Source organism: Natator depressus, chromosome 5 (genome assembly GCF_965152275.1).
Source record: "Natator depressus isolate rNatDep1 chromosome 5, rNatDep2.hap1, whole genome shotgun sequence".
Lineage (NCBI taxonomy): Eukaryota > Metazoa > Chordata > Testudines > Cheloniidae > Natator > Natator depressus.
Genome location: NC_134238.1, coordinates 4950851 through 4976342, shown reverse-complemented (window position 1 = coordinate 4976342; position 25492 = coordinate 4950851). Strand labels below are relative to the sequence as shown.

The following is a 25492-nucleotide window of genomic DNA, read 5'->3' as shown; positions in this document are numbered from 1 at the left end:
CAAGTCAAAGGGAAGAGGATATGCTTTCACCCTGCTAGGCAGAGGTTTAACTATAACTACTGACATTGTTATGTGCATGTCTTCATGCATGCTGGAGATAAACATCATGGATAAGTTTGAGGTGTCCATCTGAACTCTAGCAGAGTGCCGTAGCTAGGTTGGCCAAACAAATCACCAGGGTCCAGTTCAGAGGAGTTTAACAAAAAGTAATAACAAAAATATATTTTAAATCAGAAAAAAACCCAACAAGCAAAACACACTTTTCTATAATATATTATCAGTTCATTTACGTGTCCAGACTACTCCCTATTTCTTATAACAGGCCTGGCTTCCTCTAGATGACCAGTCCTAAAATTATGACTATAGCTGAGATGGAGACAGAAGTTTTACAGAGGGCTTCCCTACTCAGAATCCTGCAGAGAAAGGAAGTCTCTCCCGTCTCTCTGGGTGATTGACAGTTTGTCGAGCAAATCAGCTCTCTTCCCCCTCACTTCTGGTTCAATAAGGGTGTTACCCCATCACATACTTCACATCTAGTGCAATTGCCTCCGTAGATGCTGCATTACAGTGCTTGTTATTCCTGTTTGTAATGATTAATCCTCTGCATTCATATTTGCTCTCATTGCAGTTAGTAGGAGGACCATGGCTCTAAGAGCATGTGGCTTGATAATTTACAGGAGGCTACAGGCGGGATCCCCTTCTTCTAAAGTCGGTGACAACATTGAATACCTTCTTCTGCAGACATCCTATGGCACAAATCACTGGACCCCGCCAAAAGGTGATTGTTCCAATAACGCTAAGAAATCAACGCTAATGTTCCTTGTATCCAAGAACCAGAGACATTACAGAATGTAAAGACCTCTAAGGGCAAATAGTCTAATGGCTACCAGTCTTTTGGGGCAACTGAGACAATTAACTATATTAGCACCAGAGCTGTGTCACCCACCTTTTATCGAACTGCATGCACCTTATCCTGCGCTGAAGCTTGGGCAACGGCTAGACTTGGGTTTGCATTAGCCCAAGCTCTATGATAAGTAGAATGTGCATAACTAAATGGGAGGGAGGCAGTGCCCTGGGGCGTAGTACAGAGGCTCATCACTAAGGTTAAGATTTTGTCATGGACAGGTCATGGGCAATAAACAGAAATTCAGGGGAGCCCGTAACCTGTCTGTGATGTCACTAAAAATAACCGGGTTGGGGGAGGAATAACAGCTGGAGTCCTGTTGGGGGCTGTGGGGAAAACTGACAGGCCGAGCCCCCCGCCGTGGCAGGGACACAGCCCCCATTCTGGAGCTGGCAGCAGTTGCAGGGCAGAGGGGCACAGTCCCAGCTCCAACTCCAGCCAAAGGCGTACAGCCGAGGAGGGGGCCCACAGCCCTCATTGCAGCCCTGGCCATGGTGCAGGAGGTGCAGCCCCTGCTGCAAGCCACAGGGCAGGGGCACACAGCCCTAGCTCCAGCCACCAGTGTAAGCCGTGGGTCTGGAGTGCATGGCCCAAGATCCGGCCCCAGCTGCAGGGCAGGGGCTCATAGTTCTGCCTCCAGCCAGCTTCAGCTGCTGACAGTTGAAGCCGAAGAAGTCACAGAGGTCCGGTAAAGTCACGGAGTCCATGACTGCCCTGACCTCCGTGACTAAATCGTAGCCTTACTCATCACTCAAGGTGAATGGCAGAGAAGGCATTTGGTTAAATCTCCCTCAGACACTGGCGGTGGGGAGCATTCAATACAGAAATAACTTTTAACTTTCAGATTTTATTCTCTCTTGATTGTTCCTGGATATCCCAGACACGATGCCCCACACACTGACCACACCTAGATAAATATTTATTTTGTACAGTGCACTAACCAAAACTATCTCATAGCATAATCTCAGGTTTCCACAGTATGCATCCGATGAAGTGAGCTGTAGCTCACGAAAGCTTATGCTCAAATAAATTGGTTAGTCTCTAAGGTGCCACAAGTACTCCTTTTCTTTTTGCGAATACAGACTAACACGGCTGTTACTCTGAAACCCATAATCTCAGTGCAACTCTGCCCCATATAAAGAGAAAGGTATGCAAACCTCTCTCCGGATCCTCTGAGCCAAAAACATTGGTAAGTAGAATTTGCAGTGTGCCTGAAAGCCAACACTCTGGACTGCTACCATCCACTGCATAAAGAGAGTTCCGTGACTGAGCATTCCTCATCAAGAATGCCCTGACATTAGCCACAAATGTTCCAGCTGATCCTAGCTGCCACAGTATCCCAAAGGGATATAGAGGCACTTCAGATAGCCAGGAGCCACACCATTTAGGACTTTTTAGATCCATACCATTATGGCAACCTTTAATTTTGTCTGGAAACAAACTGGTAGCCATTGCAGATCCTGGAATACTAAGTGAATGAGCCATTGCATTCTGCAATATCTGCAGTTGCTGAGTGGGCTTCAGACATAGGTAGAGCACATTGCACTGATAAAATCTGGAGGTGATGAAGTCATGGATAAAAGTGGCAAGGTCCAGGTTTGAAAGAAAAAGTCATAACCATTTTGCCAAGAGCACCTGGTTGGAATAGCCACGTTGGGCCACCGCTGTTTTTTAATCATTTAAAAGTAACTTATGCAGCTCTCAGCCCCATTGTATCACTTTGTACTTCCAAATACCAAAAGGCAAGCCGAGCTCTGCTTCATCGTCTCCGGATGCTTCCCTTAGCCTACAAGCATCAACTGCATCTCCTTTGATGTGAGTCCCAAGTTCAGCTAAATACTTCGAAAACTGACACTGTCAGCTGAACCTGATGAGAAGACAGATGTAGAGCTAACTGTCCTCCCACAGCCTAATGGCATGACAGCCTAACCCTTTAAATGAATCGGGTCTCAGATGGGGAGTCATTGGAGAGCAGGGAGCCCCAGTATGATGTACTCTCATTGGCCTTTCATGCACAGGCTACTGCATGTTGTACCATCTGAAGCTCACCATCATGCTACAGCAGGACTTCATGCAGGTGATGCTTTCAATACCACATCCCCCATAGCCGCCTTGCATGCGTACCTAACAGGAGGGGAAGGAGTACTGAGCTTTATAGTACACATGGCAGATATCTTGGGACAAAGGCAGAATGATCCCACTCATGTCTTTGGTTCTCGCTGGGGAAAAAGAGCAGAGCCACTTGAGGGCAGCTCTGGGCTCTGCAGGTGTTGTGCACAAACCCTGTGATCAGTCACACTGAAGGCTGCAGATCCAGGGGCAGAAATCAACACAGACTCCCTCACCCAGATTCTCAAAGGTATTAGGCTCCTAACTTTAATTGATTTCCCTTTGAGGATCTGGGTCTTTGTCTTTCCCCATCATCAGGTGTGGACCAAAAAAAACCTATAGCTGTCTCTATAGCAGGCCTAAAGACAGGCTGAAGGGAGTCCAGAAAACATGTTCACTCCTGATAATGCCACAGCTGTCTTACCATTACTTTCACCATAACCTTCCTCCATTTCCTTAGCTGGGGTAGTCGGTGTCATTGCCCATATGCCCCTGGTGCTTAAGAAGGGTGGATGAAAAGCATCTGGATTACTGACTCCCATCAGCATGGTATCTGAGCTTCAACAAAATTATATAAGGCAGTGTTTTCAACCTAAATAAACTTGAGATGGTGCTGATAGGGAGAGGGAAATTATTAGAGAAACTGGTACATCGACCTCTGCCTTTCTGGAGGATGTCTGCTATCAGATTATCAAGTTAGTGCCCACTACTGGGAGCCTGTTTGTCCCCTTGCTGATCCTAGACTTGTAGTTATAAATAGTGGTATGAAATGAGTCTTTCCCTCTATATATGGCTGGGAGGCTGCACATCCCATTACAGCCCTCTATTTGAAACCAATAGAGTTGCACCATGAATGAACTGAGCCCTTTATATTGTTTTCCTTCTGAAAGTTACTTTGACTCCCAGTTGCATGTGCTTTTCTGAGCCCATGCCTGGTTTGTTCTATTTATGTTCCTGTCTGGAGTTTTCATGAGAAAACTAAATCTGGCTTTTCTCAGGGAAAGTAAAAACAACTTGGGAATGTTATATTTATCCCTATTTGAAATGGCAGTTGTGATCCTGAGGAATCCAGCGCGAATGGAAAGAACTAGAATAGTAACATGTCTGGCTAGAGGGCTGGCTTGTAGAGGGAAAGAGAAATACCCTTACTCTAAGCTGCTGCATGCCGCATACTGTCATCCCATTGCAGCGATATTGGTCTTACAGCTACACGGCAGCTTCCATCCAAACCACTTCAGAAACATTACTAACTGTGTGTGTATATCTATTGTATTCATAATCTCTTGATTCTCCACTGAAATGCAGCCACATGTAGGGGAGGTGAACCACGGCTCCTCTTTAACACTGCACAGCTACACTAATAATAATTATTTTGTATCAACTACAAAAAATTTTGGGACAAGAAGTGAAGAAGAATTCCAAATCTGATTCAAACTGCCTGGGGAAATGTAGGTAGGCGTAATGTACCCGTGTTGGATCCAGGACATGGGCTAGCACCCTTCTCTTATTAAAAATGCCAGGGGGGTTGTTAATGATCATAAGTGCTCAGGACCGCGCTTCCATGTCTCGGATGAAAGATGGCACTTCCTGCGCACAGTGCCCACAGCAGGCCAATGGTTCACTACTAGATTCAGAGGAAAGAGCATGTCCTACTGACCCATGAAACCAGGTGTTCCTTCGAGGTCCTTCACCCAAGTATTGACTTTGTCCAGATTAGCGTGGCTTGTGACATCTCATAAGATGATATAGCAGCCTTCTTCCTTCATCAGTTCCCTTTTTGCCAGTCTGTGAAGCAGTCTTGGTGGCTGACTGCTTTAGATGCCCTGGGCAGGAAGGGAAGCCTGGTTTTATTCACTACTCAGCAGTTTTCATGTTTGGATATAAAACAATGATGAAAACTGAAGATCAAGTGCTTGGTGCTGCCCTTCATGAGCATCAGGCTTGTTGACTTCCTCATTCTGGTTCCTGAGGGCCTGCTTATGCGTCCCTTTTGTTGAGTAGTTTGTATTCATGGGAGACATCCCACTGACTTTGATGGGCTTGCTTGCTTGATTAAAAGATGCAGAATCAGGCCTTAAGCCACTTAAGGCACAGCATTAATGAATCCTGTTCTCCTTAGCCAGAAATATGGTCTCTTCATATGGGACTTTGCAGGTGTACAGGGCTCCGATAGGAACACAGAACTGGAAAGGAGGAGAATAACATGGGAAGAGATTTCTGGCACATATAGGGCACTGGGTGCTGATTGGCAGTGTCAGCATATGTGGGATGAACACTAATCCTAAAACCCTTGAGATGGACATAAAAAGGTTTGAAATGTAATGTGTTCTGCAATCTCTAATGCAAATGGGTCTAAACGACAGGACACGTGAGCCGTTCTTCATGGCAAATGAGATACTGCATATGTGTTTTCCCTATTGCCAATTGAACGAACACAATCAGAACAGCCAGTTTTCTTCTCAGAAACTTATTTTTCTCCCCTCCCTCGGCAGGCCATGTGGATCCAGGTGAAGATGACCTGCAGACAGCCCTGCGGGAGACACAGGAAGAGGCTGGACTCAATTCCAGTCAGTTCACTCTCATTGAAGGGTTTAAGAAGGAACTGCAATACACTGTCAGAAACAAACCCAAAACAGTTATCTACTGGCTGGCAGAAATGAATGACTGTAACACGGAGATCAAGCTCTCAGATGAGCATCAGGCTTTTCGTTGGCTGAAGCTGGAAGAGGCCTGCAAATGTGCTGAGTATAAGGAGATGCAGGCAGCATTCCGAGCTGTGCATCAGTTTCTTTGTTCCAAAGCGTAAATGCTTTCATGGAGGGAAATGGGGACTTTTAAAGAAACCTGGGCTGCTCTTTAAACAAGAATAAAATGGGGGTTGTGCAGAAATGTAAATTTTACACCAACCTGCTGTATGGGGTTAAGATACTCTGAGCTTCTGTGGAGCTTGTGCTTTTACCTCCCCTAGGTTATCCTAGCTCATGTAGAGAAGCATGGTCTGATCTAATAATGAACCAGAGAGCTCTGAGATCAAATCCCTGCACTGACGATCACTCCCCTTCTTGCTTTTGTCAGGTCACTTACGCCCTGAATTTCAGAAGTGCTGAGCAGCCGCAGGTCCTATTGAAAATTGAATCCTTGACCTCTCCTGACAGCAGAAGGACGGTATTGAGAAAGGGAGCATAAGGAGAATTTTAATAATAAAATACAATTACAAAAATTAGGTCCTGAGTTTTGAGCAGAAGAGCAGTAGCCAGAACTGCTGGGCTCTATTCCCAGCTTCGCTGACTCCTTCTGGTAACTTGGGCAAACCATTTCATCTTTGCCAATTGTAACATGAGTTGTATTTCCTTACCTTGTACGTTTAAAGTTTGCAAAGTTCTTTGAGAGCCTGGGATGGAAGGTGTTAGAGATGAACAAAATTTAACTGATAATTTCAAACTCCCTCTGCTATTTTTGTTGTCTCTTATTTTGGTCTCTGTCTCACCCGTTGAAGGTCAGCAGTATATTATACACTTGGTCTTGGTGGCATAATGAGTCTATGCCTACGTTGAGCAGAGGACCTTCTGCTCTAGAAATCTAAGCTAATGCTGATCTCCAGTAGCTGTGATAGTATCTATGGGTTGCAGTCCCTAGTGGGCAATGTGGTCGCTTGCTGTTGAGCATGTCTGGCATTCCATGCAATAGCTGGCAGTGCTATGCACGCACAAGCTAGAACGTTAGAGGTGAGAGCTAGAATTAACTCTTGTCTCTGGGCCTTATCTCACAAGGTGCTAAGCCACTGAACACCTTTATAAAAAGATATAAAGGTATAAAAAGATCTTTTGTACTTTCCACAGTATGCATCCGATGAAGTGAGCTGTAGCTCACGAAAGCTTATGCTCAAATAAATTGGTTAGTCGCTAAGGTGCCACAAGTCCTCCTCTTCTTTTTGCGAATACAGACTAACACGGCTGTTACTCTGAAACCTGAACACCTTTAGCTCCCACTGACATCAGTAGGAATTGAGAGCACTCAGCTCCTTATAGGATTGGGACCATTTTATCTCTACTGGCTGATTTGCACAGATACAGCAGTGCATTGTGCCTTAGCAAGAGAAATGACTTCAATTCTCCTGATATTTTTTTAAACTCAGCTTTATTATGAACACTGTTTCAAACCAAATGCCAGCGAGTGATGAAGAGCATGTGGGGGGTGTTGTGTTAGTAACTGTCAGAACAACAAAAGAGCAAAGATTTTTTTTATTTATTTTTTTTAAAGAAAATCAATCCATAAACACGCAAGAGAAAATGACTAACAACGTGTGCTGTTTCACAGTCATATTTTCATTATTTTTCAGCTTCTGCTTAACCAACACCATGTAAACAATGGCATTGCTTTGTTTAAGTGCAAGAATATATATTAAACAAGAATATAGAGCCATTTTCAAGTAACCCATTCTACTCAGTCAACAGTGGTGAACAGCCATTGGCCAAAACAAAGAGTGGTGTATTAGCTGAAGCCATGGTTGGTAGCTGCATGTTAATGGCACTGCATATGTAGCATTCTTTAAGTGCTTTATGATTTGGAGGGATGAAAAGTGCTGTAGAATTGTAAATTAGTGTTGTGTACCAGGAACATAAAACTCTTGGTGAGTCAGCTGCTCTGCCACCAGCTGGTTTGCAATGGTTCCGGATGGAAAGGTGGAGTGTGATGTCTTTTATTTAGAAAAAAGAAACTGTTCTCCCTTAATATTTTAGGGGGGGGGAACTTCAGCAAATGGCTGGAGAATGTCCGGGACAATCATTTTGGTTTTGGCTGCTGAAGGCGGAGCTGCTAAGTGACACATTCTCTTATGGCCAAAGTCACTGAGCAGCTTTTTGAGCGCATAGCTGGCTCGGGGATCCAGGTTTCCATTTTGAAGTCAAATCAAACCTACCAGGATTTGTTTATTCACCTTTCCATTTGACTTGGAGGAATAACATTTCTTGTGTGATCAGTGGTGCTAGAATCCAAAGGAAAGCAAAAGGCAAGGAACATTAAAAACCAGCCAGGCACTCTGTGGTTACATATGGGTCTCCTTACAGAATAAATCAGAACTCTTGAGAACGGTTAAGCACTGTGCATCGCAACAAACAGAACACAATTTGCCCTGCTTGCTACAACTTTGTGCCACATCATGTGATTGTTCTCAAGTGTTAAATAGTGTTTGCTGGTTTTTACCAAAGCCATTAGGCTACTGAAAAAAAATCACTAAGGACAGATTGTTCCCAGTGGGAGTATCTTAGCAGAGGGCACTATAGCATAGAAGCAACGGGCTCAGTTAGTGCTGAGGTAGCCCATCTAAAAGTTAGCATTATCAAAAAGGGGAGTGACGGTCCCATCCTTCCACTCAATCAGTATTTCCCCGTGCTGCAAGGAAGGGGAGCGAGAGTCTGGAATGCTGCGTTGCCAGCTGCCTGCTGTCACCGTTAATGGGGACTGCTCCTGTAAGCCAGCTGTGCTGCAGCTCTCTGGGTAGCTCTTCAAAGCAGAGAGCTTCTTCTTCCTAGAAGGACAGAAAAAAGTGGGACCAAAAAATCAGTTATTTTGCCTAAAATTTCATTTATATCCAAGGTGGGCAATGCCCTTCTCAACAGATTCAGTAATTGTATCTGCCTGCCACTTGCTTTCCCATGTGAATTTAGAGCTGGATCAGCAGCCCTGGAGCCTGAATTCCTTTATCCCCAGAACAGGTATGCAATGGGCAGCAGCAGCAAGATTCTCACACAGACCGGCCCCTCTCTGGGTATAATGTGATCGAAACAGGAGAGGGAGAAGACTTTACCAGCTGCATTTTGGAGGGAAGGAGGGATGAAGCAGCAAGAGGCCAGAGAGGAGAAGATTATACAGTAGAACCTCAGAGTTACAAACTGAACAGTCAACCACACACGTCATTTGGAATCAGAAGTACAGTAACTCCTCACTTAAAGTTGCCCCGGTTAACGTTTCGTTGTTATGTTGCTGATCAATTAGAGAACATGCTCGTTAAAAGTTGCCCAGTGCTCCCTTATAACGTTATTTGGCAGCCACCTGCTTTGTCAACTGCTTGCAGGAAGAGCAGCCCGTTGGAGCGAGCTGGTGGGGGCTTGAAACCAGGGTGGGCCGGCAGCCCCCCCATCAGCTCCCCGCTCCCCTAAGTTCCCTGTATGGCAGCCTCCCAGCAGGCTATCGATTGCTGGGCAGTTCAGCTGTCCCTCCCCCAATGCTGTGTGCTGCTCCTGCCCTCTGCCTTGGAGCTGCTCCTGGGAGCCTCCTGCTCGCTCTGCAGTTGGGCGTAGAGGGGTAAGAGGGGGGCTAATGTCAGGGTTCCCCCCTCCCCCTGCTCCTGTACTGCACTTTATCTCCACGGGGGGGCAGGACAGGGCTCAGAACAGAGGGATCTTGCTGGCAGCTGCTGTCTCAACTTGCTGATCCACTTAAAAAGGCAGTGTACTTAGAGTGGGGTCAGGTTTCAGAGTAGCAGCAGTGTTAGTCTGTATCCGAATCTCCCCACTATATTTTCCACTACATGCATCCGATGAAGTGAGCTGTAGCTCACGAAACCTTATGCTCAAATAAATTTGTTAGTCTCCAAGGTGCCACAAGTACTCCTTTTCTTTTTTTAGAGTGGGGTCAGCATACTTTAAAGGGGCAATGTGCGTCTCTCTCTCACACACCGTGTGTATCTCTGTCTCTCTCTGCCATGCTGTCTCCCCTCCCTCCATTCGTGCTGCCTTGTAGAGTGTGAGGCTACACTAACAACGTGTTAACCCGTGAGGGCTCAGCCGAGTGCTAGTTCATCATTTAGCCGTAAGGCATTCTCTGGGAAATATCCCACCCTCTGACTTCACCACCTCAACCAAGCTTCACAATCATCATTGCTGTGTACAGTATTAAATTGTTTGTTTAAAACTTATACTGTGTGTGTGTGTGTATGTGTGTATATATATATATATATATACACACACACACACACCTTTGTTTGGTGAAAAAAATTTCCCTGGAACCTAATCCCCCCCTATTTACATTAATTCTTATGGGGAAATTGGATTTGCTGAATATCGTTTCACTTAAAGTTGCATCTTCCAGGAACAGAACTACAGCGTTAAGCGAGGAGTTACTGTACGCAATCAGGCAGCAGCAGAGACAACAAAAAAGCAAATACAGTACAGTACTGTGTTAAACTCCCTTTAAAAAAAAGATTTGAGAAGGTAAGGAAACTGTCCTGGTGCTTGTTAAAAGGTTAAAAGCAGCATTTTTCTTTTGCATAGTAAAGTTTCAACGCTGTATGAAGTCAATTGTTCAAAGGACACCCATAACATTTTGTTCAGAGTTACGAACAACCTCCATTCCTGAGGTGTTTGTAACTCCGAGGTTCTACTGTAGTCCAAGGGGAGAGATGACCAGAACGTGGACAAAACTTTCAGAGATGGGGATGGGAAGGGGTGGGGGCCTGCATGTGGCCTGGAGGTTGATATGCTAGTACACTTGTGGCTTTCAGGCCTTTAATTGCACAGCTGTGACAACAGTAAAGCAGCTAAGGGAGAAACTTCGTCCCACTTACTTGTTGTAACGAACATTCAGTGTCAGTATAATCAGCCCTAATATAAATGCGAAGGGGCTGAGGACTAGCATGGCTGTCTTCCAGTTGGTGGCTGAAATGGAATCAAATTGCATGTTCACACACATTTTCCTCACTTAACCTTTGCTCTGTTATTCTTTCAAGAAAAACCCCTGTAATATCGCTCCAGACTAAAATGGACTGTTATAGCCCCATCAAGAGTAGCAGAGGATGTGGGTGGGGGAGATGACTTATGGGTGGTCTCCTTGTTCATGGGGTCATGGGCCAGCTTTGCCATATGCTCAGGGCTGCAGTTTTACAGCCTGTCCCTGGCAGGTTTCCCCCCCTTTCTCAGAGGGTAATGAATGTTCAAAATTCTTTGCCCCACAATCCAGAGTTCTGGGATGCAAGGGGTGGCAGGAGCAAGGGACAACGACTGTTGGATATCAACAGTAAGCTCAGGGTGGAATGGGATTCAGCACTCAATCATAGTAACTCTTACTCCCATGCCGGGGGTGCAGCTGATCCCTAGGAGGAATTTCTTCCCCAGGAGGAATTTCTCCCCCAGGGCATACAGCAGGCAGCTGCATGAAGGGGGGTGCTTTAGTTCTTTCTGGAGCACTGAGCAGCATCAGCATCAGAGAGCACCAAGGGGGTGGGGGGCATATCCCACAGGATCAGTTTCCTGTTTGTAGGGAGATGAAGGGATATTGGTACCCGCACTCCACCCTGTCTTTTCCCTTTTCTCATTGGTTGTTTCAACATACCTGTAGACCTGGCCCCAGCACCTTTCCCTCGGTGTCCAGGTTGATTTTTAAATTGGCCAGGCACCTCTGCGAGGGTGGGGAAGGAGCAGAGACGCACACATTAGTGGGCTGTACTGCCAAATAGGAGGGAGAATTGCACTGCATTTTCCTTTCTCTTTATGGCTGCGTGTTAGTTGCAGGACCCCTTGCTATCAGGGTGGGAAGAGCTTGGGAGCCCTGCTGACGTGCCATCGTGCTAAGAGTGGCTGTGCGCCACTATAGTTCTGACTGTAGCACATCTGGGGCAGCCATAGCCCCACTTCAGTGCACTGCTTCCCACTGCCAAGACAAGCATCACAGCGGTGGGACGTGACCGGGACCAAACTGCAGCTGCTGCTGCTCTTCAGACACGTGCATTCAGGAAAGCAAAGTACCCACCCTCCTCCATTGCTAGAAGCATCTGGTGGCTCCATGGTGGAGGAATTGTGCTGTTAAACTCAGCCAACGTGGAGGCAGGCAACTCCAGCAGAGAGCCCCTGGAGCTGGTGTGGCTCTTTGCTGAGGAACTGATGGTTTTAGCTTAGAAAAAAAGAACAAAGATGCAGACAGTTAGTGTTTTCCCTCTATACAGCACCCTGGGCTTGCGTGTCCCTCAAAAAACCACACTGGGACAAAGCCTGCCCTGGCTTATTTCTCCTGCAGCCTCCCTGAGGCAATTTGGATTGCATGATTTGCAAGGGCCCAATCCAGTGGGGCCCTCCATTTTCATGAATTTCAAATGTAACTGAGAGTGCTCAGCAGCTTGCAAGATCAGACCGGTGGTCAGGGCAGAATTTGGCCCATGGGCTTAGACGAGGTCCCTGTTCTGAGGAACATCCAGTCTAAGGAGGATGGGCACGGTACAAACCAACCATTAAAAGATCAAGCACGACGGAGAGTACAGGCAGAGTCAGAGCTGAGATACACACACGCACACGCCTTCCCGACATGTTAAATGACTGGACGTGGCCAAATTGATGTTAAATGATAGGATATGTTGTCTATGAGCATTACTGACAAGTGAAGTAGGCACAAGCTTTTCAGTTCTCAAATGCTGGTGATTAAATATCAGAGAGCTCTAAGCACCAAAGACTAGGGGAGTTATTTCGGGTGGTCTGGGGGTACATGACTAGCATATTGACCTTGGCACTGGGCGGCAAATCAGAGCGGCAAATCAGAGCCCCCTTTCCCTGTTCTTGATCATCAGTCTAGACTGGGTAGCAGAAGGAGAGGAGGTTCCCTGCCTCTGGGATACAATTGTTCCATTAGACGCTGCTGTGGGAGCAGAGGTGACATGCCAGCCTCTCTGGAGAATTTGCAGTGTGTATAACCAGGAGTGATGCTATTACACCAAGCAGTGTAAGGAATAAAAGGAGACCTGCACTCCAGGGGTGACAGCTTCATTGTCTGAATGAAGAGTTGGGGGGTCCAGCTGGTCTTAGTCTTGGAGAAAGTAAAGGGATTGTGGGGGAAAAGGGACTAATTTACCAAGCAACTCAAACAACCCAAGAGAAGAGTAAAGCCTTAATATCAGGAAAAACCTTGTGACAGTGAAATAGTGTCCCCAGGGGAATGGGTAGGAACCATTACAGAAAGCACTGGAACATTCACTGCATGTCCCAATCCTTTTGTGGACCCTGGAGCTGAAGAGTGGGGAACGGATGTGATCTCCAGGTATTTAATTCCGTAGACAACTTTGTAAGGAAAATGTTCTTGTCATGAACCCACCTCCCAGTTTATAACCCAAATGGGCTGAAAGGAAGGAGGAATCTGATTGGATGGTGAGCTGGCTAATTATCCACACTGCTTCTTACTAAAGATCCTGGAAACGCTACCAACATCTGATATCTATTGCTGAGAGCTAGCCTAGAGCTTAGACACTAGAACTAGCGAAAGCACAGAATCATAGAAATGTAGGACTGGAAGGGACCTAGACAGGTCATTTAGTCCAGTCCCCGGCACTGAGGCAGGACTAAGTATTAGCTAGACCATCCTGAGAGGTGTTCGTCTAATCTGTTCTAACATCTATTACTAAGACGGCAACAGTCACTTAAAAGCGGTGCTCCCATTTTACAGATGAGGAAATTGAAGCACAGGGAAGGTAAGTGACTTGCCCAAAGGTACCAGAGCAGAGTCAGGTTTAGAACCCAGGTGATCCTGGCTCTCAGACCTGCGCTCAGGCCAGCGGACCATATTGTCTCCAGTCTCTAGTAAGAATGGTGATGCCAAGGGACCCACAAGGATTTTCTAGCTCCTTGGCAGGCTGCCTCTGGATTCTGGATTAGTTTCTCCTTCTTAGAAATTAACTCTGACTACCACATGAGCTGCACTGCCCAGCTCCCTGAGGTAGGACCAGGGACAGAGCTATGAACTCATAGCCAGTAGATTACGCTTTGTTTGAAATCATAAAGAAAACTCTCCCAATAGCATTGCCAGCTCTTGCGATTTCATCACAAGTCTTGTGATTTCTGGTGTTCGTCTTTAAGTTTCATTATGTGGAATCATCTACCCTCAGCCTTTTTTCTTTTTTTTTTTTTAAACATAAAGTAAGTTTCTCATGATTGAAGAAGGCTTGAAAACGTGACCTAAGGGCACCCTAAAGGCCCGCAAACCAGAAGGCAAATAAGGAGAACCCCAAAATTATCAGTATGAAATATCATGATTTCAAAGATGATCTCATTATTTTGGAGGGCCCAGCATGAGGTTTAAACATCTGGGGTTGGCAATATTGAAACAACCAAGCTCCCCCCACTATACTTTTCATTGGTTATTTCCCAATTCCAATATCATGTGTGACCCTAAGAGCCTCTCAGTGCCAACTACTCTGTATCAGCAACTCTTGTCAGGCCTGACAAATTCACTACACCTATCACACTACTTTCATAGTATTTATCCAAAAAGTGTCCTGTAAGGTATCAAATGAAAGCTGATGACACACTGGTCATTACTATTGCTGTGAAATGTATGTACTCATACTGTATAAGGAGTTCTATGGGCCTACTAAAAATATGTTTTAAACTATGTAACAAGGCACAGTTGACAAACAGGTTTTTCTGCCAGACAAAGCATGTTTATTCACTTATCCCTGTCTCCAAAGTAAAATTAAGCATTGTAAGCCAAATACAATAGGAGCTACATTTGCATTCCCAGTTAACATAAGGATGTGATGTCAGCATGGGAAGACACTGGAGACAGAACTGCAGGCGTTTGTCCTATCACTGGGGTGCAAAGACAATTAGCATTGGGGCATAGGAGGAAGACTAGAAGGACCCCTCTTTTTTCCACCCCTGAAGGAACAAAAAGGACAGTGCTTTTTGTATCCATGAATGGTGGATCCCCGCCTTGTGGGCTGATGATGCTGGAAGGAAGCTTTATGTGAGAAACAGCTTTAGACAGGGATTTTAGCTTGTTAAAATCAGGTTTAGACTCTAAGAAGCATATTATACCTTTTGTTTCACACGTAGCCAGTTGTTCTTACTATCTCTTAAAATCCGAACCTTTGTTAATAAACATATTTGTTCTCACTAGAAATAAATTACAGTGCTGTGTGGTTATAAAGGGCCTGATCCTGAGTTGTTCCAGTCAAACTGTGTGTACTCTGTCCCTCCTGTAAGTGTCCAGATGGGCTGGATGGTCCATAGAACTGCCCTATAATTCTCTCATAACTGTAGGAAGACAGCCCGAATCACAATACTGTTAGCTTTTGAGCTTCTGTAGTGATCATTTTTTGCAATGAGCAACAAAGGTTCTGGGACCTTTAAGTGGTAGATACCAGCCAGCCAACCGAAAGGATTTCATCTGTATTCATTCCAAAATCAACCATAAATCTGACCCACGAGCATCCTGAAATACCCTTTAAACACTCTGCCGTACATCTCTAATAGATGCGTCTCTTCTGCTGCATAAAACATATTATGTCCCTACCAAATTTTGAATGATAATTTGGTTTTGAAGAGAGAGGTATGGAAACAAACATTTCAGATTCTCACCACATTTCCCCCTAGGTCATTTATATAATATTTGTAACTTTAAGAATTTGATCATTTATTCCCTCAGTGGTGAAAAATTCTCACATTCACCCTGAGAGTTAAAACCTGCAAAGCCTGAAGGAAAAAGTCTGAAATGTGAAGAGCAAGAAGGAGACTGAAAGACGACTTTAGAATGGAATCCTGATAATGATCTTAACACCTTCCTCTGCAGAATTTCCCCTCTTGGCACAAAGAACAATACTTTTCATTGGCACCAAGTCACTAACTCAGTATGTGAAGGGACAGAGTGACAACGCAAAACAAAACTTCGAGCACAGCAGGGTGCGAAGGGAAACAATAGATTAAAGAACTGTTAGGTTTGCTTGTAGGAAACTCCAGTCTCCTGCTAGACTACATGTCTAATATTGTTTGTTAATTCAGGAAAAAGTACTAAGGGACTTTCTGGCTGTTCCTGAACCTACTGAGAAGAGAATGGACGGAGTTCACTTTTCAGCTTCTAAAATGTTATTTCATTTAAATATTAATAAATTAAATGCTTAATGCTGGTGAACAAGGAGGGTTAGAGAGGCCTACACGGTGAAGTGCTCCATTTATCCATAGACGGGTTACAGTATGGTCCACAGCAGAGTAAGTATCTCTAGAGGCCTGCGCGAATACAAAATTTGTATCCACATCCAATCTGCGATCCACAAATTTTTTTTTCAGGAACAGTGTAAATGTATCCAGTGAATGGCACTTGATATCAGTTTGTTTGTTTTCTCAGTGATGCAGCCTTCCTCCCTGGTTATGAGAGAGGAAAACGAATGAATAGGTTTCCCCAGTCACTTACCCCTCTTCTCAGTGGCACATGTATCCCCAGGACATGGGCCTTTTTGTAAAGCAGGGAGGGAAATGATTGAAGCAGCCCCTTGCTAAGGTATTGGTAGCAGGAAAGACATGGTGACCAGAAATCCCAGTTTGGCTGTGATAGTTTCAGGCTTTTACAAATGGCCCCAGTAGCCTCATGACCAAGCCAATTCCCCAGAATGTTCTCAGGCCTTGAGAATTGAGGTAGTCATTTACAAATCATCTAACCCCACCAATGCACAGCTGTCATCAGGGTTAAACCATTGGAACTAAAGTGAGCAGGAGCTCCAGCCAGCCTCCACAGCTGCCCTGTAAGTCATCCAGGCAATCCCAGCAAATTCCAAAAGCTGCAGGAGGGCTCCTCCAAGACTCATCGCTATGCTTCTGAACAGCTCTTGTGAAACTGCAGCAGGTCCTGAGGACCTCCAGAGCAAGCTATGAGACTCATGTCAACCAGTTGGTGGATGTAAATCACCATGCTTACGCTGCTGTCAGGGCTTGAACCCAGGAACTGCAGTTCTAAAAGCAACAGCCTCAAATGCTTGAGTTAAATGAATAACTTCCTGTATTAGACTCATATCCTCTTGTACAGACCAGCCACTAGAAGTGGGGGACCAAGACCCTCCCCTAGCGTGGGTTATATACTTCTCCCACCTTGAGAAACTTATCTCCAGTGTCTGAGATCTAGCAGAATTCAGGGGAACCCCCTTTCTATAAAGACGTGTCTTGGGCTGACAGTGAGACTGGTGCAAAGGTGGCATAAAGCAGGCATAGTTCAACCTGGGGAATACCCCTACAGGCAGAAAGCTTCTATCCCTCCCAGGCCCTGCGCTGGCCCTGCACCACCTTTGCAGCAAATCTGGGCATTGTCATAATGTCAAGGGTAACTACACCTGTATTGCACCTTCATGGTCCTTTGAGGGCACCCACTAAGGTTCCCAGCTCTGAGCTGTCACTTCTCTTGGGTGGACACCCGAGCCTCTCTCCCTCCTGATGGGAGTTTTAGGGCTTCACATCTCCCTGCCTTACACTGTCATAACCCCAGTGAGCCAGTCTTCCTAAAGGCCAGCACTGGTGCATTGCTTTCTCTCCGAGGGCTTTGATCAGAGTACTGTCAGCAGTTACAAGTTACCACCAACCGCTTCCTAAGCCAGCACCTTTATTTATAAGGTAAAAGTATTACAGAGAAAACATCAAAAGCATCAAACAGATATAAACACACACTAAGCATACCACGAATCACCCCTCAGTCTTATGGGGCCCTAGTAGGCCAACGTTTTCCCAGTCCTTTTGCAAGGTTGGGGGCCCCCTTGAACAGAAGGTCCTGTCTGTTTGCTGGCTCAGAAAGAAGGCCCTGAGTCAGTTTAATATATATCCAGTTTTATATCCAAAATCTTCTCTTTGTCTGCTGGTCTTTTGAAAATCCAGTTTGAGACAGTCTGTATGAGCCTCTGGGTGGGGGCGGGGGGAGTGCCCTTCTGGGAGGGGTTTACCTCAATCACCCACCACTGCTTCTGGTTCCTGGAGGAGCTGGGGTAAACCCACCCCCCCCACCCCCGAGTTGCATACAGTCTCTGGCCCACAGTGATCCATACACTTAACACAATGCGGTCCCCAAACATACTGCATGGGATTGCAACATTCATCACAGGGGAATTCCAAGGCAGAGGTGGACTGGAGGAGGAAGGGGTGGGGGCATGGCTGCAATGGACCTGCACCCTTGCAAAGCCCCAAAGGGACCAATGAAGCAAAGGTACCTCCTAGGGCAGCCCTTGGAGTTGCCTCAGCCTGCACTGGCCCCCTGTAGCTGCTGAATAGGGACATACAAACGGCTCAGAGGTGAATCTACCCCTGTGTCTTTCTGCCTCTTCCATCACACCTGGTAATAGACATTGCAGCTGAAATGCCGTGGCAATTTTATGGCTGATGCATGAGGCGGAATGAATCCAGCTCACCCTCCTGATTATTGGGCTAGAGTCTCGGTTGGTTTAAAGCAGCACTGCTCCGTGGAAATCATGCCAGGTTACATCAGCTGAGGGCCTAGCCCCTGGCAATCAGCAAAGAGATCAGTAAGGACTCAAACCAAGAAGAGCCGAGGGCAGTACTACAGGATGGCTGTTTTGGTAGCTGCCCTTTGGGCCTTATCCAGCAGTTGTGACACAGATAAGACTCACAGCAAAGTCAAAGGACTGTTTGCCAAGCGAGGAGGGTTTTGTTTGTTTTTAAAGTGCCTCGATTTGGAAGACAGCAGTGGAAAGCCCGGTTGTAAAAGCAAACGCAGATTCCTAAAGCTCAAAGCCTGAAGGTTAATAATATAGGGGAAACAGTTAAATATTAGCAATTGGAGAGCACAGAAATTTGGATCCAGATTTCAAACCCCTTTAGGGCATAAGGCAAGTGCTACGTGGGCCTTGTGCATGCTCTCTGAACAGGGGTGGATGTTACCCTTTCATGCTTAGCTGCTTAGTTATAAGGTGGCAGACAAAGAGAGGGAGAGAAGATATCATAATAACAAAGAGCACTAGGTTCCAAATAGCAGTCCCAAAGGAAAAACTGTACTTTGGTGTAACCCTCGACCTCAGCATACCAGCATTATCCAAAGCATAGGGTGTGTTCTCTTGAGGGTGTGAAGCACCAGCTGCCAGGGGAGGCCCTTACAGATCTTTCAGCTGTTCTCCAGAGTCTCAGCTTTTGTTTAAAAGAAAAAGTTAGTCTCTAACTATTATGGTTGCAGAGAAAACCTTCAAAATGTGACCCAAATGAACTCATCTGAGTTTGCAGAGAGCCTGAAACATAGCTGTGAAGCGTGAACTACCCCGTCCATTTCACTGGATGCAGATGTCAAAGTATGTAAGAAAGGAGAGGAAGGATCATAGTGTCGAGAACTAAAATAAGGGCACCCCCTTAACAACCCATGCCAGAATCAAAGGAGGGCATGGTGGTTTCATTTTCCTGAAGCAGGGCTGTAAACACCACAGTGTTTTAATACATGTGTTTGCCCATTCATGTTTCAAGTCCAGACAGAGAAACACACAGTCACAGAGTATTTCTAAGAAAAACCCAGCAGGCAGCTGGTTAAACACTCATAACCATCAAAGGCTTTTATGGTTAATACAATCTCTGGAAAATACTACCAAGGCAGGGCTGCCATTCCCTGTTGACAGCTCCTTATGCCACAGGTGAGTCTGTGGCCATTTCTCTTATAGCTCCTCTACAGTGAAATTTGCCCCTGTGCAAAGCCCAGCACAAGGTTTATATGGGGATTAAGTCCTCTTTTGAGGATGTTAAGTAGCGAATAAGCCCTGTACTGGTCCCGTGCACAGAGGTCAATTTCATCACTCAAACAGCCCGTCACCTGTAACCCTTCTGCCAGGTGGCGCCAGCAGCAGCCAGGGCTGGGGTTCAATACCTAGGGGTTCCTTTTCAACAATACAACATCGAACTGGCTCGAGCCCCCACCCAGTAACCTGGGAAAATTACACACCACCCCTGGGTGCCTCTGAGAGGCAATATTTCCCCTCTTGCAGCACACAGTCTGAGTGTAGAAAAGACATTTTTAATGAAAGGAGGGAAGTAACTCAGCGTTAATTAGGGAAAATGCCACAAGCAGGATTCATAAACCTAAAACTGTGAGCAGGACGCCCACCCCCGAGTGCGTGGGGCAGGGTCTTCTGCCTCGTGTTCTTGAGTTCTAGAACCAAAAGTTCCTTTTCTGTGCCCTCCTCTGCTCCCTCACCACACCCCACTCACAGTGGTTGTCCTTGGTCAGTGAGGACGCAGGGTTCAGAGGTGCATCTCTGTGAGTTCACCTCCCACCTGGGAAGAAAGTACCTTGCTCGCTCCACAATCTGAGCACTTGTGCTGGCTGACGGCCCCGCCAGCCGCTCGTTTGCCAGCCGACTGTCAGTCACCTTCTGCTGCCACCTGCCACTCTGCTGTGACCTCGGACCAAAAGGGTAATTCAGGCCTTGGGACAGAATGAGCCTGACATCCCTGCATTAGGTCCCCTCTTAGGCCTGGTTTACACGGCAAAGCAACACGCACACCGGAAGTGTGAGGTCTAGAGAAGTGCTCATCGCCGCGCTGTGTAGACAAACCCTAAGGAGTGCATCTTCCAATGCACTGAACAGGAGGCTCAAGTGAGGCGCGTATTGCTCCGTCTCTGATTTCCATAGATCTAAGCTGCTGCCTCACATCCAAATATATCGCTGGAGCTTGCATATGGCAACGAGGCCACACAATACCCCAGTGAGGTAGGTAAGAAGAGTTTTTACCCATTATAGAGAGAGATAAGTGAGGCACAGAGAGATGAAGGCCAGAGGTAGGGGACTACGACCATAGAGAAACAGATAAATAAGTGGTGTGATTTTCAAAAGGGCTGAGTACTAGCCATACCCGTGCATGGACCCTAAGGTATACCCAGGGTTCCAGGCAGGCTTACCACTGTATCTTCACGCCCATGTATAGTTATGCTAGTTAGATGAAAGCTAGCTCAGGCATGCTGGCCTAGGCTGCAGTCATACCTTCAATTGCAGTGGCGACATACCCTAAGGAACAGCCTCGCTCGGCAAGGGTTATTTCAAGAGTGCTATTTCAGCTACTCAATACAGTAAGTGCAATGGGAACTTTACTACTGGTTTCAATAGGAGCAGAGTCAGGACAACGTGGAGCCCTTTTGAAAACGGGGAAGGAGGTCTCGCGTGAGCCCAGTTACAGCAGTGAGTTATTCACACAATTACAAACAAGAGGTTTCTCATTTTAAAAAAAATTCTGCACACAGACCTGGAGGCTCAAATCCCCAGCTCTCCTGCAGGGGATTTCCAGTGAACAACATTGACCCAAAATTGTCTGCTGGCATAATTCCATTGATTACACCCCAGCAGAGAATTTGAATACACTTGAGTTCTGGTAAATGAAATACACTTCCTTTGCTGCACACAGCAGGAGGAGCGGGGGGTGGGGAGGGATTTTAAGATGCCAGCAGGACAGGACTGTATTAGGGGTGGGGGAGAAAGAGGCTGCAGATAGGAGAATGTCTGGTTTCTTAGGCCCTGTTTAGACTACAGAACTGAACCAGTTGTACTGAATAAAGAACAGGAGGACTTGTGGCACCTTAGAGACTAACAAATTTATTAGAGCATCAGCTTTCATGGGCTACAGCTCACTTCGTCGGATGCATAAAATGGAACATATGGTAAGAAGATTATACACACACACACACACACATACAGAGAAGGTGGAAGTTGCCATACAAACTGTAAGAGGCTACAGAGTAGCAGCCGTGTTAGTCTGTATCCACAAAAAGAAAAGGAGAACTTGTAGTACCTTGTCAACTGTCTAAATGGGCCATCTTGATTATCACTACAAAAGTTTTTTTCTCCTGTTGATAATAGCTCATCTTAATTAATTAGCCTCTTACAGTTTGTATGGCAACTTCCACTTTCTTTGTATGTATATATACATATATTCTTACTATATGTTCCAGTCTATGCATCCGCTGAAGTGGGTGGTAGCCCACAATAACTAATGCTCTAATAAACTGGTTAGTCTCTAAGGTGCCACAAATACTCCTGTTCATTTTGCGGATACAGGCTAACACAGCTGCTACTCTGAAAGTTGTATTGAATGGGTTTAAGCATTCACCTAGATTGTTTTCAGTTGCACCACCATCTGGTACATATCCCATAATTCTTGACTCGCTCCCAGACACAGTGCATTCTGGGAGATATTTTGGCATTGTCAGCCCTGAGAGAATTAACTAGGGTTGCCACCTGGCCAATATCTGACCGGCCTGACCGTTTTTTTTTATGGATTTGCCAGTTGCCAGAAAAATAATTTAATCTGCCGGGGTTTTTTTTACGTGTATTTAAAGATTGCATTATTATTGCAATACACTGGGGTATCTAATGTTCAAAGTTTGTGTCCAGTAAGGATGCTGTAGTGTTCCCACTTCTGCAGTTTAAGTGGTAGATCAAAACTGTTGAAAATACAGCAGCTGTCAGCCCTCCAACAGTGAGAGAGGGTGTGAGTCACTATAAGCGGCTGTGGAAGGGGGGCGGGAGGATGCAGAGTTGCCTTGTGGTTGGGGTTTGAGTGGGATTGTTTTGAAGGTGGGGGAGGTGGCTTTTTTTTTTTTTTTTGCATTTCAAGGGTGGTAACCCTAGAACTAACTGATCTGTTTCAGCTTGTCTGTGTGCTGAACTGGTGCTGAACTGATTCAGAATAAACCTATTAAGCTTTAGCTGGTTATTAAACCTGATGAAAGGTCATCTGTTCAAGCTCGTTAGACCATTTGGGGCATTTGGGTGTGTGTCTGCAGAGTGTTTTACAAATATTGGAGAGGCTTTAATCTGGGTAATTTCTCTGGTTTAGACCAGTTGTAATGCTCTGATATTCTAAACAGCGTGAGGTGCCCACTTGTGATTTCTACTCTCACAACTAAACCAGTGGTGGCTGCAGAGAAACAGGTCAGATAAGAACCAGGGCAGATCCAGACCTGCTCCACCAGAACTCAGCCAAGGAGTTCATTTCCCCTTTTATTTTTTCTTTCTGCTTCTGAGCTTCCAGGTTCCATCTGCAGTTTTTCTGTCCCTAGAGCTGCAGGAAGAGCTGTATCCCAAATCTCCTGTTCCGAAATCTGTTCTCCTGAGATTTTGCACCCAGTCCTGCAGACGGGTGATCTTTAGATGGTTTGAACTTTTGCTCATTCAAGCTGAATCTGTACCCTGGCCACTCCGACTATGATGCCTTTTGATTTCTCTGTCCTACATTCTTAAGGACTCGCTGTGCGCAGAGCTCATAGAATCAGCAGCCAGTGGCTACAGCCTAGGACAACGTTGCTGTATGCACTGTGTTCTCCCACAGAAATTTGACTTTTGTTCTCTCCCGTGATTTTGGGTAACTAAAACCAGGGCCCATTCAAGCAAATCTGGTGCCCACGGCAAAGCTCTTCAATGAGGGCTTGCTTTCTAAACCCCGAGATTCAGTGATGACTTTCTTCCCAAATTGCTATCCTGTCAGCTAGGAGTCAGGGTAGCTCCTACCGAGGTATAAGGGTGTGTACTGTTTCTTTAAAAAGCTACAGCAGGAAGGAATTGGGGTTTAGGGAAAAGCTCTATAGCAGTGGTTCTCATGTTGGGGGAGCCTCAAAAAGGAAAAGGTTGAGAACCCGCATTCTAGAGTGAAATACACAGACAGAGAGAGAGAAAGAAGCATGAGGAACCGTGTTGTTTTTCTTTATTCCAATAAAGTTCCTTGGTCAGTGTTAGAAGAAAGCAATGCTTTCGGTGATTCTTCACTTTTGTCCCACAACAGGGGCCTAGAGAGAATGTGTCTGGAACTGGGGCATGCATGTTTATGGCTGCTATTAGGGTAGAAGTGGATAGAGTTTTCCTGTTATTATGATGAAAATAGGAAATGGTGAAAGCGGGAGGGGGTCGCTCTGAGGCTACCCAGCCTGGGCTGGGATAAATGGGAAAATGTCCTTTATCTCCAAATGATTAATGTTACTATCACTTCAGAGCTCTCAGTCATCACCAAGCAGAGTGCAATCCACATCCCATGCTATTACAACATGATCTGTAAGTCAACCAGCTTGGATTTCAGCCTGTCCCGGATGGAAGGGGAAATCCAGGTTGGGGTTATGCAGGACAAAAGGCATCAGAGTTTGGCAGCTACGTTCACTATGCAAACCGCTGGAGAGGTTCATCCATTATAACCCAGAGCCCCTTGGTTGATCTACAGCTGTATCGGTCCCTGCTCATTTTACTAGTGCCTGTTTTTGAGTGGGGACATGATGCTTAAGGTTCCCCCCAATTTTAACTCTTTACTGCTGCCCAACATCACCCAGACTACATCACAGTGGTGGCTCTCTCTGACCTGGGGATAGGGCATCCTTTGGAGCTCATCGCTGCTGTTCTGAGTGACAGCTGGGAAGGATCTCAAAAGTACTGTGAGATATTCCAGCCCTGAGCATGCTATGCAGATAGCTTTCCTTGTGGCTTTGCAAAATCTTGTTAGGCAGGCGGTGGTCCTGCAGACCAAAAGTCGGGCTGGCTTGGGTTGGAGTCTTGTTATGCCTGAGCTCCTCTAAGCTCTGGGGTGAATGGGTTTGGTTCGTCTCTGCAAACAGCTGTGATTTCTGTCTGCAGTTTCAAAAATTAATGAATTGAAAGAAAGTATCCCTCATGAGCAACAAGAGCTGTAGTCCTTCAGGCTCTAGCAGTTAAGCATCTTCCCCAGCACACCCTGAACACTCATACTAATTCATTGCATTCTGACAAACTTTTTCAGATGGGGAAGCTGAGGCATGGGACAGTTAAGTGACTTACCCAAGGTCAGAAGCAGAATTAGAACCTAGGAGTTCTGCCTGCATACCACTAGCCAGCAATGCCTCTCAACACCCCGTGCAGCTGGGACACCATTGGAAATGCTCTCTGGCCTCATGGGATGCATGTCTGCTTACAACTACAAATGGTCACTCGATGTATTTAAACCCAGCTGTTGTTCAATGCTGTGTGGAGAGGCACCTGCAGAATAACACATTTCACTGCTACTGGATTTAGAGCTTTACAATAAAACAAATACAGACTCTACAGTCGCAGCAAACTGAACTCAGGTCTACGGGGCAAAGGGGTTCTTGTTTGGCTATTGCCAAGGAGAAAAACTTACCCTGTAGCAAAGGAAGGAGGCACATCCAGTGCAGGCTCCACTTGAAAAGCTCCATTGTTTCCCAGCAACAAAGGGGGAAGAGGAGCCCCCGAAAAGAATGATCAGGACTGGAGAGTGGGAGCTGGTTTGTTTTTCTCACTCTTGTTTTCATTCAAAAGCAACGACAAAGGAAAAGAAAGAAAGAAAAAAGTCCCCACTTTCTGTTTTAGCACCGTAGGACTGGCAAAGAACCAGCTTCCAGCCACACTCTGCTCAGCTCCTGCTTCCAGAGAATCCTGCTGCTCCAATCAGGGGGCTGTTGCTCCCATGCCCAGCTGGGAATTGCGGATCTCTTATGGGAAATTGTATGACAATCCAGACCAGGGGAAACGGACCAGCAAAGCAGTCAGAGGCCATAAAGCTCAGCTCCTCAGCAGCTGCAGTTGCTTAGTGGGCAACGAGGTGAGAATACTAAAGACCCTGGGCTGGCCAAGGATCCAGAGACAGGCTTAGGAGTAGAAAGGGAGAGTGCAGACAAAGCTGCTGGAGCAGCCAGTTTCCCGGTACCCGGGACAGTTACTGAATGCTGCACGCTGAAGTTACTGTGGCTCTGGCACTGGCTGCTTGAGTTTGCTGTCTCTAAAGAGAC

The 25492-nt window shown here is 46.0% G+C and overlaps 2 protein-coding genes across 3 annotated transcripts in view; one reads left to right on the top strand and one right to left on the bottom strand.

The window, feature by feature from the left end:
- The window catches only part of NUDT2 (nudix hydrolase 2), an 11012-nt gene extending 3432 nt beyond the window's left edge, over window positions 1–7580 (top strand). Inside the window, exons 2-3 of the mRNA XM_074952268.1 lie at window positions 629–778; window positions 5506–7580. Coding sequence (XP_074808369.1) covers window positions 643–778; window positions 5506–5819 — 450 coding nt within the window. The 5' untranslated portion in view covers window positions 629–642 and the 3' untranslated portion in view covers window positions 5820–7580. The remainder of the gene's footprint in view (window positions 1–628; window positions 779–5505) is intronic.
- On the bottom strand, window positions 7177–25492 carry LOC141987170 (uncharacterized). Of its 2 annotated transcripts, XM_074952267.1 has the most exons (5): window positions 24865–25492; window positions 11759–11899; window positions 11342–11407; window positions 10578–10668; window positions 7177–8540 (listed from the first exon to the last, which is right to left on the bottom strand). In XM_074952267.1, the coding sequence occupies exons 1-5, from the start codon at window positions 25013–25015 to the stop codon at window positions 8336–8338; spliced, it is 654 nt and encodes a 217-aa protein (XP_074808368.1). In that variant the 5' UTR covers window positions 25016–25492; the 3' UTR covers window positions 7177–8335. The 2 variants fall into 2 exon arrangements, 1 of the variants encoding a protein (XP_074808368.1); XR_012639463.1 differs by lacking the exon at window positions 11342–11407 and having other exon boundaries at window positions 7179–8540; window positions 24865–25483.